General features: G+C 50.8%; 1 protein-coding gene across 10 annotated transcripts in view; it reads right to left on the minus strand.

Annotated features, from left to right (window-relative positions):
• Window positions 1–17,720, minus strand: part of TTC7B (tetratricopeptide repeat domain 7B) — a 292,264-nt gene that overhangs the window by 251,514 nt on the left and 23,030 nt on the right. For all 10 annotated transcript variants that reach the window (XM_063651994.1, XM_063651990.1, XM_063651993.1 and 7 more), the window contains exons 2-3: window positions 7,010–7,164; window positions 909–1,077 (exon numbers count right to left, since the gene is read on the minus strand). In XM_063651994.1, the coding sequence (XP_063508064.1) occupies window positions 909–1,077; window positions 7,010–7,164 (324 nt within the window). The remainder of the gene's footprint in view (window positions 1–908; window positions 1,078–7,009; window positions 7,165–17,720) is intronic.

Raw genomic sequence — 17,720 nt, forward strand, 5'->3', positions numbered from 1 at the left:
AGAGGCAGCTTGGAATGGTCCAATCGTCTGTGTGTCCTGTGCTTCCATACTTTTTCTTCCCATGAGATTGCATTATCGCACACTAGAGTGCAAACTGCTTCATGGCAGTGAGATATTTACATGTTCTTCTTGTCCCTGAATAGGTACACAGTTAACTAAGAGAGGACTGATTGCTAGTGATTGCTGTGTGTCAACTGATTAGCCTTAATTAACCCAGAGGTGGCATTAATGAATAAAAACATCATCAGCCATGTGGCCAACTGACTATATGATATGAATCCCTACATGCTGTGCAGGATTTTAATTACCAAGAAAGGCCCCCGCTGAAGTTGCATATTACTTATCAAGAAACCTTGCTGAAGCTGGGCGCGGTGGCTCACGCCTATAATCCCAGCACTTTGGGAGGCTGAGGTGGGCGGATCACCTGACGTCAGGAGTTCGAGACCAGCCTGACCAATATGGAGAAACCCCCTCTCTACTAAAAATACAAAATTAGCCAGGTGTGGTGGTGCATGCCTGTAATCCCAGCTACTCGGGAGGTTGAGGCAGGAGAATCGCTTAAACCTGGGAGGCGGAGGTTGCGGTAAGGCAAGATCACACCATTGCACTCCAGCCTGGGCAACAAGAGCAAAACTCCATCTCAAAAAAAAAAAAAAAGAAAGAAAGAAACTTCGCTGAAATGTTTTTCATTCATCCCCTTCAGTGACAGCTGATGGCCACTGGCTTGGAGGAACAAACCCCTGCTGGGCTTAGCATGACCCAGCACATGCTGCAGGGCAGCCCCAGCAGCCTTGCTGGGAACTGCCAGGTTCATCACCAGCCAAGGGCCAGGGGTCAAATAGGTGGCTCCCAAGAGGCGCTGCTGGCTCCAGGCCACGGGACCCTGTGTTAGAAGGCACGGGCCTCACCTTTGGTAGCGTAGGCTTCTGCGATCACCCGCAGCCTGTAGGGCGGGGCAGCTGTCAGCGGCAGGTCGTCCAGGCCCACCCGGGCATAAATGTTCAGAGCTTCTTTATAATCACCTTCCACATAATTCAACTTGGCCATGATCAGATTGGATTCTTGTAGGAATTCTGACTAGAAGGAAAAGGAGAGAAAGAAAAGCATTTTCCTACAATATCAGGCATGATGCTCCCTCGGAGCCTGGCCAGCTGCTGCCATAAAACCCCACAGCTCCCTGCATAAGAGCTTGGACGTGAATGTTCTGAGCAGTGTTATCCACAATAGCCAAATAGCGGAAATAACCCAAGTGTCCATCAAAATGTGGGCTAGCCATAAAATGGAATATTGCTCAGCTGTAGTAAAGAATGAAGTACTGTTATGCTACAACATAGACGAACCCTAAAAACATGATGCCAAGTGAAAAATCCAGTCACAAAAGGCCACATATTGTATGCTTCCATGTGTATGAAATGTCCAGGGTAGTCAAGTCTAGAGTTAGAAAACAGATTAGTCTTGGCTAGGAATGGGAGGTGGCTGCTGATGATGATGGGGTTTCTTTGGGAGGTGATGAAAATGTTCTAGAATTGATTGTGGTCATGGTTGCACAACTTCATGAATATACTAAAAATCACTGAAGTGGACACTCTGAATGGGTAAGTTGTATGATATGTGAATTACACTTCAATAAAGCTGTTGCAAAAACCAAACCAAAACAAAACCCTGCGGCTCCCCCTCATCAGGCCCGTGGCTGGGCTGGGCCGGCTGGGCCAAGGAAGGAGGGAATGCTTCATAAGTTAAACATACAAGCACCTGTCTCAGAAAAGGAAGCGGCCCAGACATCCTGGTGGGTCTGGCCATGGCACTGGAGATGTACCACAACCCTGTAACCCAAATAACCAAGGAGAGCCTTCCCAAATGGATGCAAAGATCAGGACTTGTTTGCTTTCCAGGGCGAAGTTTCTCACTGAGCCACTGAAGTTTCTAAACTGAGGTGACCTGGTACCCTCCCCAGAGGCTGAGGGCCAGAAGTTCTCTGTGGGCCCCCCTTCCTCCCAGTCAGCAAGGCTGGCCTGGCCAGTCCCCTTCTCCCCAAAGCCTCGTCATTGCCCTCCTCCCTGACCCGTCCCCCGGCACCTAGGGAGAGAACAGGCCACCCTGCCACCTATATAAGGAAACAGATTTATCTTCTGTGGCCAGACCTTCTCCTCAGAGCCCAAGCGGTTCAAAGCTGAGGTTTTTGCTTACAGAAGCACACCATGAAACCGCACTATTTATACTGTAACCTAGCGCTTTGATGAGTGGACAACACGGCCAGGTAGCCAGGTACAGCGTGTTACAGCAGCTATCTCAGCCAGCGTGGTCGGCTTCCAGGCATTTCTTGGAAGAGGGAGGGACATCAGGCAGCATTGGAAAGGATGGTGCAGTGGGCAAGGGGGACTGATGGGAGTAAAAATGTTTATGGGTGGCCCAAGGGAGAGGCACCAGAGGAATTAGAATTACATCTGGAGACAGAGAAATCAAAGCAGACTTAGAAAAGAGAAAAAAAGCACCCAGGCCGAGTGCTGTGGCTCACACCTATAATCCCAGCACTTTGGGAGGCCGAAGCAGGCAGATCACTTGACGCCAGAAGTTCGTGACCAGCCTGGCCAACATGGTGAAACCCCATCTCTACCAAAAATACAAAAATTAGTGGGGCATGGTGGTGCACACCTGTAATCCCAGCTACTCAGGAAGCTGAGGCACAAGAATCGCTTGAACCTGGGAGGCAGAGGTTGCAGTGAGCCGAGATCACGCTATTGCACTCCAGCCTGGATGACAGAGCGAGACTCTGTCTCAAAAAAAAGCATCCACCACAGGGGTTCTCCACCCAGGTGGAGGACAGGCCAGGCTTGGGTATTTTGAAAACATTTCCTAGGACATTCTGGGAAGTCTACCCTCCTTCCCCAAGCTTCTAGCCTCTGAGAACCGTTGGATTAAAGGCAAATTGAAAGAGGAGGGGGAAAGAGGAGTTAGCATTAATGGACACATCACAAGAGGTTCGGTCTGGGAAGATGCAAAGAGTCCTGGAGATGGAGGGTGGTGATGGCTGAGTGACAATGGTAATATACTTAATGCCACTACACTGTATACTTACAAAGAGCTATAACGTTAGGTTGTATGTTATGTATATTTTATCAAAAGGGAAAAAAAAAGGTTAACGAAAGCAAACTGGAGAGCCAGGTGGAGAAAAAGCTTGAAGAAAATTGCAAGCCTAGAGGCACAGCTTGGACACACTGGGAGAGCCTCCCTGGGCGAGTCCAGTCTCCGCCCAAGTACAGGAAACAGCTTGGCCAGGGCGCCTCGGCTGCCTGGGCAGTGGGAGAACAACCCCAACACGGTGTCAGGGGCCCCCTTCTCACAATAAGGACCATTTTCTTGCCTTGAATCAGAAGTCAGATGTCCTGACTCCTAGTCCAGGACTCTTTCCATCCCACTACATGCCTGGCTGGCTCTGGTCTTCCCAGCCTCAGTTCACTTAAGACAAGCTGGACTTAAGCTCTGGTCTTCCCAGCCTCGGTTCACTTAAGACAAGCTGGACTTAAGCTCTGGTCTTCCCAGCCTCGGTTCACTTAAGACAAGCTGGACTTAAGCTCTGGTCTTCCCAGCCTCGGTTCACTTAAGACAAGCTGGACTTAAGCTCTGGTCTTCCCAGCCTCGGTTCACTTAAGACAAGCTGGACTTAAGCTCTGGTCTTCCCAGCCTCGGTTCACTTAAGACAAGCTGGACTTAAGCTCTGGTCTTCCCAGCCTCGGTTCACTTAAGACAAGCTGGACTTAAGCTCTGGTCTTCCCAGCCTCGGTTCACTTAAGACAAGCTGGACTTAAGCTCTGGTCTTCCCAGCCTCGGTTCACTTAAGACAAGCTGGACTTAAGCTCTGGTCTTCCCAGCCTCGGTTCACTTAAGACAAGCTGGACTTAAGCTCTGGTCTTCCCAGCCTCGGTTCACTTAAGACAAGCTGGACTTAAGCTCTGGTCTTCCCAGCCTCGGTTCACTTAAGACAAGCTGGACTTAAGCTCTGGTCTTCCCAGCCTCGGTTCACTTAAGACAAGCTGGACTTAAGCTCTGGTCTTCCCAGCCTCGGTTCACTTAAGACAAGCTGGACTTAAGCTCTGGTCTTCCCAGCCTCGGTTCACTTAAGACAAGCTGGACTTAAGCTCAAGGAAAGAGAAAGTTTCACATTAGTCAGTGTGAGTAAGACAGCACATCCATGCAAAAGATGTACAGCTTTGGAACATTCTTCATAAGATGGAGGAAGGCGAAAAACAGCAATGGGAGAAAAAAACTCTCTAGGTAGAACTAATAACATAGCAAGAAATGATGTCTATCTAGTGCTATACAGCTTTGAAAGAATTTCTCCATTTGAGCCTCAAAACAATTCTGGGTTAAGCAGGCCTGCAGCTGAGAAACATGAAGCTCAGAGAGGTTAAGTAACTCCCAAGATCACACGGCTTATAAATCCAGAACTAGACTCAGACTCAAGCATTTTAACTTGAATTAAATTCAACAGCTGGGTGCAGTGGCTCAGACCTGTAATCCCAGCACTTTCGGAGGCTGACGCAGGCAGATCACCTGAGGTCAGCAGTTTGAGACCAGCCTGGCCAACATGGTAAAACCACATCTCTATTAAAAATACAAAAATTAGCCAGGTGTGGTGGCACACGGCTGTAGTCACAGCTACTCAGGAGACTGAGGCAGGAGAATTGCTTGAACCTGGGAGGTGGAGGTTGCAGTGAGCTGAGATGGTGTCTGGCCAACAGAACAACACTCTGTCTCAAAAAATAAAATAAAATAAATAATAAAATAAATTCAGTGTGCTTACTACCACACTGCATTGTAGAGGATGGAAAGCAAAACCTATCAGCACCTGGTGAAATGAAAAGTGAATTTTTCAAGATGAAGTTGGGGGTCCGGTAGACGGGGGAAAGAAACGAGCCAGATCTCTCCCCTCACACCTCCCAGCAGGACACTTGAGTCTGGCTGGCCATCACTGTGAGCTGTGGCCCATGTGCCTGCTGTCCCTTCACCCCCTCCTGCTGATCAAGACCTACCACCTGTGTCCCCAGATCAAGACCTACCCCTGTGTCCACCTGTGTCATCATGTCATCGGTTAAGAACATATGAGATGAGGCGGGGCGCGGTGGCCCACGCCTGTAATCCCAGCACTTTGGGAGGCTGAGGAGGGCGGATCACGAGGTCAGGAGATCAAGACCATCCTGGCTAACACGGTGAAACCCTGTCTCTACTAAAAACACAAAAAATTAGCCGGGCGTGGCAGCAGGCGCCTGTAGTCCCAACTACTCGGGAGGCTGAGGCAGGAGAATGGCATGAGCCCGGGAGGCAGAGCTTGCAGTGAGCCGAGATCACGCCACTGCACTCCAGCCTGGGCGACAGAGCAAGACTCCATCTCAAAAAAAAAAAAAGAACATATGAGATGGATGAGATGGAGATGGGGTTTCGCCATGTTGGCCAGGCTGGTATTGAACTCCTGGCCTCAAGTGATCTGCCACATACCAAACTGTGGCATGGCCCTTACAGAGAAACTGAACGGGGAAAGAGAAGACCTGGTTTTTGAAGCCCAAATGCAGCAGGGAGTCCTTAAGTACCTGGGATCCCTATGCTGAAGTGACCTCTCTGGCCACCCTCTAGGGGCCTGGGGCAGGATCCCTATGTTGAGATGACGCTCTCCAGCCACCTCCTAGCGGCCTGGAGCTGTGTCCCATGCAGACAAACATACACAAAGACAATTTTGAAAGCAGCTCTCTATCAGGGTTTCCAGAAGCCTGTTGCTACACAACTGACCAACACCAATACTAACTTACTCAAAGGTTGCCCAGGCCCTCCATTGCAGCAGGGCCAAGGAGGTGGCCAGATGACCAAGAGGAGGAACAGCTCAAATTGAAAGCTCACAGGCTTAGAACATGCAGGAGCCGGGAAGGTCCAAGCTCACCCCTTTAAGAGCCCACCCCATTCAAACCTAAAGAAACTGAGCTGCAGAGAGGCAAGTAACCTCCCCGGGGTCACGCAGCAAGTCGAGAGCAGGCTGGAGTTTGCAGTACAGATATGAAAGGTAAAGCCAAAGAAAGCATGGCTTCCCGGGGGGAAGTGTGCACATGCAAACAAGAATAAAGACCAAAAATGGAGCCTCAGAGGATTCCAAGACAGGAAGAGAAGAAGAATGAGAAAGAAGTCATCAAAGTTAAAAGGAAATGGAAGTCAGAGCTCCAGAAGTTCACCAAAGACTGTGCTCAGTGGGAAATACATCCTGGGGAAGACAGGCAGGATGGAGCGGGCCACAGACAGCCATCTGAACTAGGGGAAGTATCTAGAGCCAGGGGAGTGTGAGCCACCCGTGGGGGCAGAAGGGCAGGGCGGGAAGAGGAGATGACCCCCATGGAAAGCAAAAGGAACTGAATGAGGAGTCCAAGAAGAAAGGAAGGAAAGCCACGTGAGAGGGAATGGAAACCTGGGTGTAATGAGACCAGAAAACAGAATGGACAGATGGGGGCCGCACCTAAGATTCCCTGTGCGCGAGGGTGAGGGTCCTTGCTGAGACACGGGGAAGTTCCTGGCCCCCTCCCAACCGTGACGCCAGGCCTGCTGGCACCAGTATGGAACCTCCCACAGCTCTGGGCCACAGTGGCTTGTTACATTGATGAGCAGGAAGCTGTGCATTGAGCACCCTTCTGATTAACTTCTCTCTTTTCTAGAACTGCTTAACACGTCAGGTTAAGCTCTGGGTTATATCGGATAGCTTTAGTTCAAGCATCTGAGAGATAAGTGGCATTGTGCAGATGACGTGTCATTGAAGACTCTCATCAGAGACCCTATTGGCCCAGAAGCCCCTACAGTGGTCAGCCAGCCTACAGATTGGCACATCCACCCAACTGGGAGCTGGCCCGCTTCTAAGAAGACAAGCCATGGCGGTATGCAGGTGAGCTTCAAACGTCACCCAGCTCAACCCTGGGCACCCTTCTCAACCCCACACTGTCCAAAGGAAGTGTCGCCTCAGCCCAGAGGCCCATGGTACCTTAAGGTTCCCTCGGTCCAGGGCGGCGGTCAGATGCTTGCGGACCTCAGTCAGCTGTGGCTTGGGGCCTCGGGGACTGGCCCCCTGCCTCAGGGGGTGTTCCTTCAGGTACTGCTCCAGCTTTGACTCCCCGAGGAGAAGTTCTGCCATGTCATCTACAAAAACAAAGTGAGAAGCCAAACAAAGTGAGAACAAAGTGGGAGCAAGGAATGGCCTGCATGTAGGACCCCCCTCACTCAAGGGACCCCAGAACCACCACACTGCGAGGCTCCAGGCCCCCAGCAAGGCCCTTCTGGAACTTCATAGCCTTCATAGGGTCTAAGTGGGCACCACCTCATAGTGAATTCAGTTCATTTAAAGAATGTTCCAGTAGCATGTACTGAAATAGGTGTTGGCTCAAATACTCAGTCATTTCTTTGCCAGTAGATACTTTTTTTTTTTTGAGATGGAGTTTCGCTCTTGTTGCTCAGGAGTGCAATGGCATGATCTCGGCTCACCGCAACCTCCACCTCCCGGGTTCAAGTGATTCTCCTGCCTCAGCTTCCCAAGTAGCTGGGATTACAGGCATATGCAATCACGCCCGACTAATTTTTTGTGTTTTTAGTAGAAACAGGGTTTCACCATGTTAGCCAGGCTGGTCTCAAACTCCTGACCTCAGGTGATCCACCCACCTCAACCTCCAAAAGTGCTGGGATTACAGGCATGAGCCACTGCGCCTGGCTGCCGGTAGATACACATTAACATGGAGACAGTTCAAGTTCAGTAGGAAAAAAACAAAGGTGGCTTATGATGTATTCATTATGATCTTTATAAAACACACACAAACCCCAGTGTTATGTATTTTCAAGAGTGGCGCGATGAAATCCCCAGCTCTGGTGCAGTATTCTATGGAGCTGGTGGAATGTCTGTACAGCCAGATCTTAAAATGAGTCTGTGTCAAAATGACCTGAATGCAAGTCTGTATTCTTGCAGAGTAACAGAGTATTCATCTGTTTCTGTCTAAAAGTCATAACTACACAGATATCTGGGAATGCTTGCATGAAGCTTTTACTCCTGAGAGCATACTACTTACGGTTATAACTTGTTGATGTCTATATTGGCTTAATTCGAATGAAAAGTTCACTCCAGGAGCAGCTCTTTGGAATCCACACCGCCCCCCAGACTGTTCTGAATAAACCCAGAACAACTCGTATACCAGCCTAAGCATGGTCTATTTTTCTGGGATGGGACAGAACATAATTGTATTAAAATATAAAATCAGTTTTAAAAGGTCTGGAAGGACATATCTTAAGGTCATGATAGTAGTTACAGCTGGGGTGCTGGGGAGGGGACCTCAACTGGGGTTGGTGGCAAAAATGGACTTTAGCTTTGTCTTTAACATCCTGGTCCTAAAAAGAAGACTAGATTAACCTATTATATATGCAATCTAAAATTAATTCAAAAAGTCATCAGCGAGGACCCCCTAAGATTCTGGGTGGTAAGTCCACCAAAGGTCAAGAGCTAAAACAAAAGCCTTTTCCACATGTTCTGAGAAGTCGGCCCAAAACTGCTGAATCTATAGGTCTTAGCATGCTCTATCTATGTACTGGGAAGCCTAAAATAACCTTTTAGAGATGAGACCTAGAGTCCTGGGAGGAGCCAATTAACACAAAAACAGGGCTGAGTTCAGTTACTGAACTCAAGAACTCATTAGACATCCAAGAAGAAAAAGCAAATCTGGCCAGGCACGGTGGCTTATGCCTGTAATCCCAGCACTTTGGGAGGCTGAGGCAGGGGAATCACCTGAGGTCAGGAGTTTGAGACCAGCCTGGCCAATGTGGTGAAACCCTGTATCTACTAAAAATACAGAAAAACTAGCCAGGCATGGTGGTGTGCACCTGTAATCCCAGCTACTAGGGAGGCTGAGGCAAGAGAATCACTTGAACCCGGGAGTGGAAGTTGCAGTGAGCCAATATTGTGTCACTGCACCCCAGCCTGGGCGACAGAGTGGGACTCTGACTCAAAAAAAAAAGGAAATCAGGCAAGGCCACAGCAGCTTCCAATGCCAGAAGACAATGAAGTGGCGCATACAGAGTACACTGGGGTACCAAGTGTGACCCCAGTGCATGGGGCCGGTCCAGACACCAGCCAGGCACAAAGGCAACAAGCAGCCTCCTCCCAGACACACAAGCCCTTCTCAAGAAATGAAACCCAGTTCATAAAGAAACCCAGGACTCAGGAACAAAGGACATGTAGGCAAAGTCCTGAGTGTTTCTTACAGAATACTAAATGCCCACAAGAATTAGAGCCACAGAACAAATATGAATGTCAGAAAGCAATGCGTTGCAAAAACAATCATATATCTGAAATTGGGAGGAGCTTCAGAGTGTAATGCCTTTATCTTTCAAAACACTGTACCATGTGCTCTTAAAAAAAAAGTCAATCTAATCTTTCACTATTTTTCAAAAATTTGTTTAAATTTTAGTGAACTCTCAGGAAATAATGAAGAACCATTTATTTAGAGCTCAAAAATTCCTTTAAGCAGGGCGCGGTGGCTCACACCTGTAATCCCAGCACTTTGGGAGGCCAAGGTGGGCGGATCACGAGGTCAAGAGATTCAGATCATCCTGGCAAACATGGTGAAACTCTGTCTCTACTAAAAATACAAAAATTAGCTGTGCATGGTGGTGCGCACCTGTAATCCCAGCTACTTGGGAAGCTGAGGCAGGAGAATCGCTTGAACCCGGGAGGCAGAGGTTGCAATGAGCCAAGATCATGCCGCTGCACTCCAGCTTGGTGACAGAGCGAGACTCCATCTCAAAAAAAAAAAAAAAAAAAATCCTCTAAATTCATTTTCATTTTTTCCTTTTAATATTTATGAATAAACTTATTAATACTATAATAATAGACCAGTGCTGTTCAATAGAAATATATGCAAGCCACATATATAATTTAAAAATTTTGTTTTGTTTTGTTTTTCTTGAGACAGAGTTTCGCTCTTGTTGCCCAGGCTAGAGTGCAATGGCACGATCTCGGCTCACTGCAACCTTCGCCTGGGTTCAAGCAATTCTCCTGCCTCAGCCTCCAGAGTAGCTGGGATTACAGGCACCCACCACCATGCCCAGCTTATTTTGTATTTTTAGTAGAGACGGAGTTTCGCCATGTTGGCCAGGCTGGTCTTGAACTCCTGACCTCAGGTGATCCGCCCGCCTTGGCCTCCCCAAGTGCTGGGATTACAGGCATGAGCCACTATACCCAGCCTTAATTTATAAATTTTAATAGCCATATTAAAAAAGGAAAAGAAGGCAGGGCTCGGTGGCTCATGCCTATAATCTCAACACTTTAGGAGGCCTAGACAGGTGGATCACTTGAGCCCAAGAGTTTGAGACCAGCCTGGACAACATCGCAAGAAAAAAAAAAAAGTGGAATTAATTTAAATAACACATTTTATTTAACTAAATATAACCAAAATACTATCAGGTCAGCCGGGCGCAGTGGCTCACGGCTGTAATCCCAGCACTTTGGGAGGCCGGGGCAGGTGGATCATGAGGTCAGGAGATCGAGACCATCCTGGCTAACACGGTGAAACCCCATCTCTACTAAAAATACACAAAATTAGCCGGGCGTGGTGGCGGGTATGTATAGTCCCAGCTACTCGGGAGGCTGAGGCAGGAGAATGGCGTGAACCCGGGGGGTGGAGCTTGCAGTGAGCGGAGATCACGCCACTGCACTCCAGGCTGGGCGACAGAGCGAGACTCTGTCTCAAAAAAAAAAAAAAAAAAAAAAAAATACTATCAGGTCAATATGCAATCAATATTTTTAAAATATTAATGATATCTTACATTCTTTTTTCATATTAAGTTTTCCAAATCTTGTGTGTATTTTACACTCACAGCACATGTCAGCTCTAACCTGTACATTTCAAGTGGTCAATAGCTACATGTAGCTAGTGGCTATCATATTGGACAGCAATATGATCACTGTTTATAGAAGTATGTCTAAATATCTACCTTTATATCTGTCTATGTCCCTACAAAGATGTCTAAAATGATGATCACTTAGTGTAAACAATAGGAATTTCTGAATGATAGGATTTGGGATAATTTTTAAATTCTCATCTTTGTGGTTTAAATTATTTACATTGAGCAAAATCCTTTTATATCACTTTTAGAAAAAAAAAAAAAGCAACTCTTCTTTAAAAACTGGAAGTATACATGCCAGGATATTAGTAGTGGTTATTTCTGAGTGGTAAGACTATCCATCTATGTAGACCTTCTTTTCTGTATATTTTAAAATTCCAAAAAATAAAATAAAATAGAACTTGGGATTCAGAGTCCTAGATTTAAACCCAAATTTGTCACTTGGTGACTTTGGCCCAATGATTTAACTTCATTGATTCTGGGAAGCAATTCCAAGAAAGCACCTCTTTCGGCCTCAGCGGAGGATCCCTCTCTCCCCGCCCCTCCTCACGACCCCACCCCTCCTCGCCTCCCTGCCACAGGGACCCTGCATCTGAAAATGGCTCCTCTGGGCAGAATCTCCAAGCCAGGGAGCAGAAACAACGAGAGATCAGGACCCCTGCTACCTATTCTAGCCGTGGGGGCACATGACTTACCCTCTCAGAGCCGCAATTCCTTTACAGACTGTGGGCTAGAGCTACTGAGTTCTCAGAGGGAAAACTCTATGGCCCAGAGTGAACACACCTCTGAGGCCACAGCTGGGCCTCAGAGGATGAGTAGGACCTGGGCTAGCAAAGAGCAGAGGGAAGGGCAAACCAGGCTGAAGGAACAGCACAACCAAAGCCACAGCACAGAGCCCAGGAAAGCAGAGAGAACCAAGTGGCAGGGGAATAGGATGTGGGTAGAAAGCTGGAGAATCAAGCTGGGATCAGAATGCCCAGACGTCAATGCTTCCCCCTCCTGACCTCCCGACTCAGCACCCCCACCACAGGAAGACATCCAAAGCCCTCAGCAATGGAAAACAGGTCCTGGCTGAGTGTCACATATGCCACCCCTTTGGAATGCTCTGGCATCCTGAGGACACCATTCACCGCTACTTAGTGAACACCTACTAATATTCCAAGCACTGCGGACCTCTCCTCCAGGTGCCCCATCCCAAACCACCTCTAGCAGCCCCAGGAACCCTGAGCACCCTGGGTGTTTATCAACCTGTCTGCCCCTTCTAGACTGTAAGGAGGAGGCCTAAAGGAAGAACCTGTGTGTTGTGCACAATATCTGGCACAGAGTCCATGCTCAATAAATAGTGAATTAATTAGATGATGGGGAAGGCATCTGCATCCTCCCCAGGGTTAGGGTGGTCATTGCCTGTGGCAGAGTCTGCTTGTTGTCCCAGAATATTCACTCTCCCTTTCTTCCTTTAGTATTAAAATTCCCATGTTTTATCAGAGCACACGGCTGCCCAGTTAAAGACTACACTTCCCAGGCTCCCTGATGGCGACATGCTGCCCCGTGACAACGTTATGACGATGGGATGGGAGCAGAGGTGTTGCACGCAGCTTCTGGGCTTGGCCTTTAGAGGGAATGGGCTTGCCCGCCAGTCCCTATTCACCCTCCCCCACAGGCTGGACCTTAACAGTGCTGATGGAAAATGGCACGCCCATCTAAGACCACAAGCTGGAAGCCACCTATTGAGGATGAGCAGAGCAGAGCAGCACCACACAAGGAGGCTTGTTAGGTCCCCAACACCAGGAGCTGCCACCGAGCCCCCGACTGCTTACGTGAGGGTGAAACATGAACTTCTATCCTGTTCTACTTTCTCAGTCACTGTGATTCTGACCTTTGTTACAGGGGACAAACCGGAATCTTAACCAGATCTCCCAAACAAGAAACCAGCTTCAGGCTGAGAACTCCTATCTGGAAACACCCCACCAACCTCAAGTCCTCAAGTTTACTGGTCTCCAAACGGAATTCCTAGAACCCAACTGAGGGCCTTTGCAGAATCCGCAGACCCTGCACTTCTCCTGCTGCTTTGGTTTTACATCCCAGGCTTGCCAAATTTTTATTTAAACAATGGGTTTCATAGTTGCAGAGAGGTGTAAAAACTGCTACCCAAGTGCAATGCAGGATTCAGGGCCTTTGTGTTTCTCTGATCTCCTGATGCTGGGGGAATGTGTCAGAGTTGTGATGCCAAGATGTGGAGAGCGCTCAGTTCCATCAGCAGCAACTGGGGGCAGGGTGTGGTGGCTCATGCCTGTAATCTCAGCACTTTGGGAGGCCGAGGCAGGCGGATCGCTTGAGGTCAAGAATTCAAGACCAGCCTGGCCAATATGGAGAAACCCTGTCCCTTCTAAAAATAAAAAATTAGCTGGGCATGGTGGTGCACGCCTGTAATCCCAGCTACTCGGGAGGCTGAGGCAGGAGAATCATTTGAAACTGGGACGCAGAGGTTGCAGTGAGCCGAGATTGTGCCACTGCACTCCAGCCTGGGCGGCAGAGCAAGACTGTCTCAACAACAACAACAAAAGCAGCAACTGGGAGAGCACGGTGCAGGAAAATGATCGATGGAGAAAATAAGTTTTTCCTCAGAATTAGGAGACACAGTCCCTTCCCTCACGATGCCCCAGTCTCTCAAGACCGTTCAACACAATACAGGCTCTAATGAAGATGTGTACAGTATTGGATGGGGGTGGGAGAGGAGACAAAGCTTGCACCAAGAATGTAATGCTACACATTTGCAAGATGGAAAATGTGGGGAAAAGCATTGCAGACAGAAGGAATAGAATATGCAAAGGTATGGCATGCCCTACTCGTTTGGGGAATTACAAGTCGTTTGTTAGAACCAACCCATGAAGTGCTGGGAGAGTGATATGGTTTGGCTCTGTGTCCCCACCTAAATCTCATCTCAAATTGTAATCCCCACCTATCAAGGGATGGACCTGGTAGGAGGTGATTGGATCATGAGGCAGTTCCCCCATGCTGTTCTCATGAGACTGTGTTCTCATGAGACCTGATGGTTTTATAAGTGGCGATTTCCCCTGTGCTTTTTCTCTCTCTCTTGCTTGCCGCCTTCTGAAGAAAGTCCTTGCTTCCCATTTACCTTCCACCATGATTGTGAGTTTCCTGAGACCTCCCCAGCCATGTGGAACTGTGAGTCAATTAAACCTCTTTCCTGGCCAGGCACAGTGCCTCATGCCTGTAATCCCAGCATTTCGGGAGGCCAAGTTGGGCGGATCACCTGAGGTCAGGAGTTCGAGACCAGCTTGGCCAACTTGGCAAAACCCCGTCTTTACTAAAAATACAAAAATTAGCTGGGCGTGGTGGCGGGTCTCAAAAAAAAAAAAAAAAAACTCCTTCCTGTATAAATTACCCAGTCTCAGGTATTTCTTTTGTTTGTTTGTTTGTTTGTTTGTCTGGAAACAGTCTCATTCTATCACCCAGGCTGGAGTGCGGTGGCACCACCTCAGCTCACTACAACCTCCGCCTCCAAGGTTCAAGCAAGTCTCATGTCTCAGCCTCCTGAGTAGCTGGGATTACAGGCACGCGCCACCATACCTGGCTAGTTTTTGTATTTTTAGTAGAAACAGGGTTTCACCATGTTGGCCAGGCTGGTCTCAAACTCCTGGCCTCAAGTGATCCATCCACTTTGGCCTCCCAAAGTGCTGGGATTACAAGTGTGAGCCACTGCCCCTGGCTGGGTATTTCTTTTTTTTCTTTTTTTTTTTTTTTTTTTTGAGACGGAGTCTCACTCTGTCACCAGGCTGGAGTGCTGGAGTGCAGTGGCGCAATCTCGGCTCACTGCAACCTCCACCTCCCGGGTTCAAGTGATTCTCCTGCCTCAGCCTCCCGAGTAGCTGGGACTACAGGCACCTGCCACCAGGCCCGGCTAATTTTTTGTATTTTTAGTAGAGATGGGGTTTCACCATGTTGGCCAGAATGGTCTCGATCTCTTCACCTCGTGATCCACCCATCTCAGCCTCCCAAAGTGCTGGGATTATAGGCGTGAGCCACTGCACCCAGCCCTGGCTAGGTATTTCTTTATAGCAGTGTGAGAATGGACTAATACAGAGAGAAAGGGGGAACCGTCAGGGGAGTTTCCTGCTAGGCAGGTAGGTATCGGCTCCTCAGTTTCAAAAGGAGCTGCCTGCTCCAAGCAGAGAGGTTACAATCTCATTCGAAATTGCGCATGGTGGCTGCAAAACAATTTCTGAAATTTTTCAAATGTCCAGGCCCTAAGTTAATCTCCCAAACAAATTATGTTTTCTTTGCTCCCCTCAAAAAAGGTGAATTCCCTGCCACTCACTCTCCCAATCAGGAGGGCAGAGATATTAAAAACATCAAGAGTCAGGCCAAAGAAATCATCCAGAGGCTGCATAGTTCAGTCCTAAATGATAGAGGGGCACTGGGTGGTGTGACCAACACTCCATGAGCACTGCCTGCCCTTGTCAGGGACCTCGCAGGCTCCCAATTCAGAACCCACTAGCAAGAAAAGACGTCACCTAACCAGCATTTATTACCTAATAATGTGTCCAGCTGCAAGGTAGGACAGTGTGACAAGAGGGAAAAAAGGCACTCCAGGGCATACGAGAAAATTAATTCCAGATAGATTAAAGAATTAAATATAAAACAAGATCGCTCTCCCTCTCCCTCTCCCTCTCCCTCTCCCTCTCCCTCTCCCTCTCCCTCTCCCTCTCCCTCCTTTCTTCCGTCTCCCTCTCCTTCTTTTCTCGGTCTCCCGCTGTTGTCGAAGCTGGACTGTACTGCCGTGATCTCGGCTCGCTGCAACCTCCCTGCCTCGGGCTCCTGTGACTCTCCTGCCTAGGCCGGCCGAGTGCCTGGGATTGCAGGCGTGCGCCGCCACGCCTGAATGGTTTTTGTATTTTTGGTGGAGACGGGGTTTCGCCGTGTTGACCAGGCTGGTCTCCAGCTCCTGGCCTCGAGTGATCTGCCTGCCTCGGCCTCCCGAGGTGCTGGGATTGCAGACGGAGTATCGCTAACTCAATGCTCAATGGTGCTCCGGCTGGAGTGCAGTGGTGTGATCTCGGCTCGCTGCAACCTCCACCTACCAGCCTCCTGCCTTGGCCTCTTAAAGTGCTAAGATTACAGCCTCTGCCCCGCCGCCACCCCGTCTAGGAAGTGAGGAGCATCTCTGCCTGGCCGCCCATCGTCTGGGATGTGAGGAGCCCCTCTGCCCGGCCGCCCTATCTGGGAAGTGAGGAGCGCCTCTGCCCGGCTGCCCATCGTCTGGGATGTGAGGAGCGCCTCTGCCCGGCTGCCACCCCATCTGGGAAGAAGTGAGGAGCACCTCTGCCCGGCTGCCCCGTCTGGGAGATGAGGAGCACCTCTGCCCGGCCGCCCCGTCTGGGAGGTGAGGAGTGCCTCTGCCTGGCCGCCACCCCGTCTGGGAGGAAGTGAGGAGTGCCTCTGCCCGGCTGCCCCATCTGGGAAGTGAGGAGCGCCTCTGCCTGGCCGCCACCCCGTCTGGGAAGTGAGGAGCGCCTCTGCCCGGCCGCCCCGTCTGGGAAGTGAGGAGCGCCTCTGCCCGGCCGCCACCCCATATGGGAAGTGAGGAGCGCCTCTGCCCAGCCACCCCTTCTGGGAGGTGAGGAGCACCTCTGCCCAGCCACCCCGTCTGGGAGGTGAGGAGTGCCTCTGCCCGGCCGCCCCGTCTGGGAGGTGAGGAGCGCCTCTGTCCGGCCGCCACCCCGTCTGGGAGGAAGTGAGGAGCACCTCTGCCCAGCCGCCCCGTCTGGGAAGTGAGGAGCGCCTCTGCCTGGCCGCCACCCCATCTGGGAGGAAGTGAGGAGCGCCTCTGCCCGGCTGCCCCATCTGGGAAGTGAGGAGCGCCTCTGCCGGGCCGCCACCCCGTATGGGAAGTGAGGAGCGCCTCTGCTCGGCCGCCCCGTCTGGGAGGTGAGGAGTGCCTCTGCCTGGCCACCCCGTCTGGGAAGTGAGGAGCGCCTCTGCCCGGCCACCCCGTCTGGGAAGTGAGGAGCGCCTCTGCCTGGCCGCCACCCCGTCTGGGAGGAAGTGAGGAGCACCTCTGCCCGGCCGCCACCCCGTCTGGGAAGTGAGGAGCGCCTCTGCCCGGCCGCCCCGTCTGGGAGGTGAGGAGTGCCTCTGCCCGGCTGCCACCCCGTCTGGGAGGAAGTGAGGAGCACCTATGCCCGGCTGCCCCGTCTGGGAGATGAGGAGCACCTCTGCCTGGCCGCCCCGTCTGGGAGGTGAGGAGTGCCTCTGCCTGGCCGCCACCCTGTCTGGGAGGAAGTGAGGAGCGCCTCTGCCCGGCTGCCCCATCTGGGAAGTGAGGAGCGCCTCTGCCCGGCCGCCACCCCATATGGGAAGTGAGGAGCGCCTCTGCCCGACCACTCCGTCTGGGAGGTGAGGAGCGCCTCTGCCCGGCCGCCCCGTCTGGGAGGTGAGGAGTACCTCTGCCCGGCCGTCACCCCGTCTGGGAGGAAGTGAGGAGCACCTCTGCCCGGCTGCCCCGTCTGGGAGATGAGGAGCACCTCTGCCCGGCCGCCCCGTCTGGGAGATGAGGAGCACCTCTGCCCGGCCGCCCCGTCTGGGAGGTGAGGAGCGCCTCTGCCTGGCCGCCACCCCGTCTGGGAGGAAGTGAGGAGCGCCTCTGCCCGGCTGCCCCATCTGGGAAGTGAGGAGCGCCTCTGCCCGGCCGCCACCCCGTCTGGGAAGTGAGGAGCGCCTCTGCCTGGCCACTCCGTCTGGGAGGTGAGGAGCGCCTCTGCCCGGCCGCCCCGTCTGGGAGGTGAGGAGTG

Source organism: Pongo pygmaeus, chromosome 15, assembly GCF_028885625.2.
Source record: "Pongo pygmaeus isolate AG05252 chromosome 15, NHGRI_mPonPyg2-v2.0_pri, whole genome shotgun sequence".
Taxonomy (NCBI): Eukaryota; Metazoa; Chordata; class Mammalia; order Primates; family Hominidae; genus Pongo; species Pongo pygmaeus.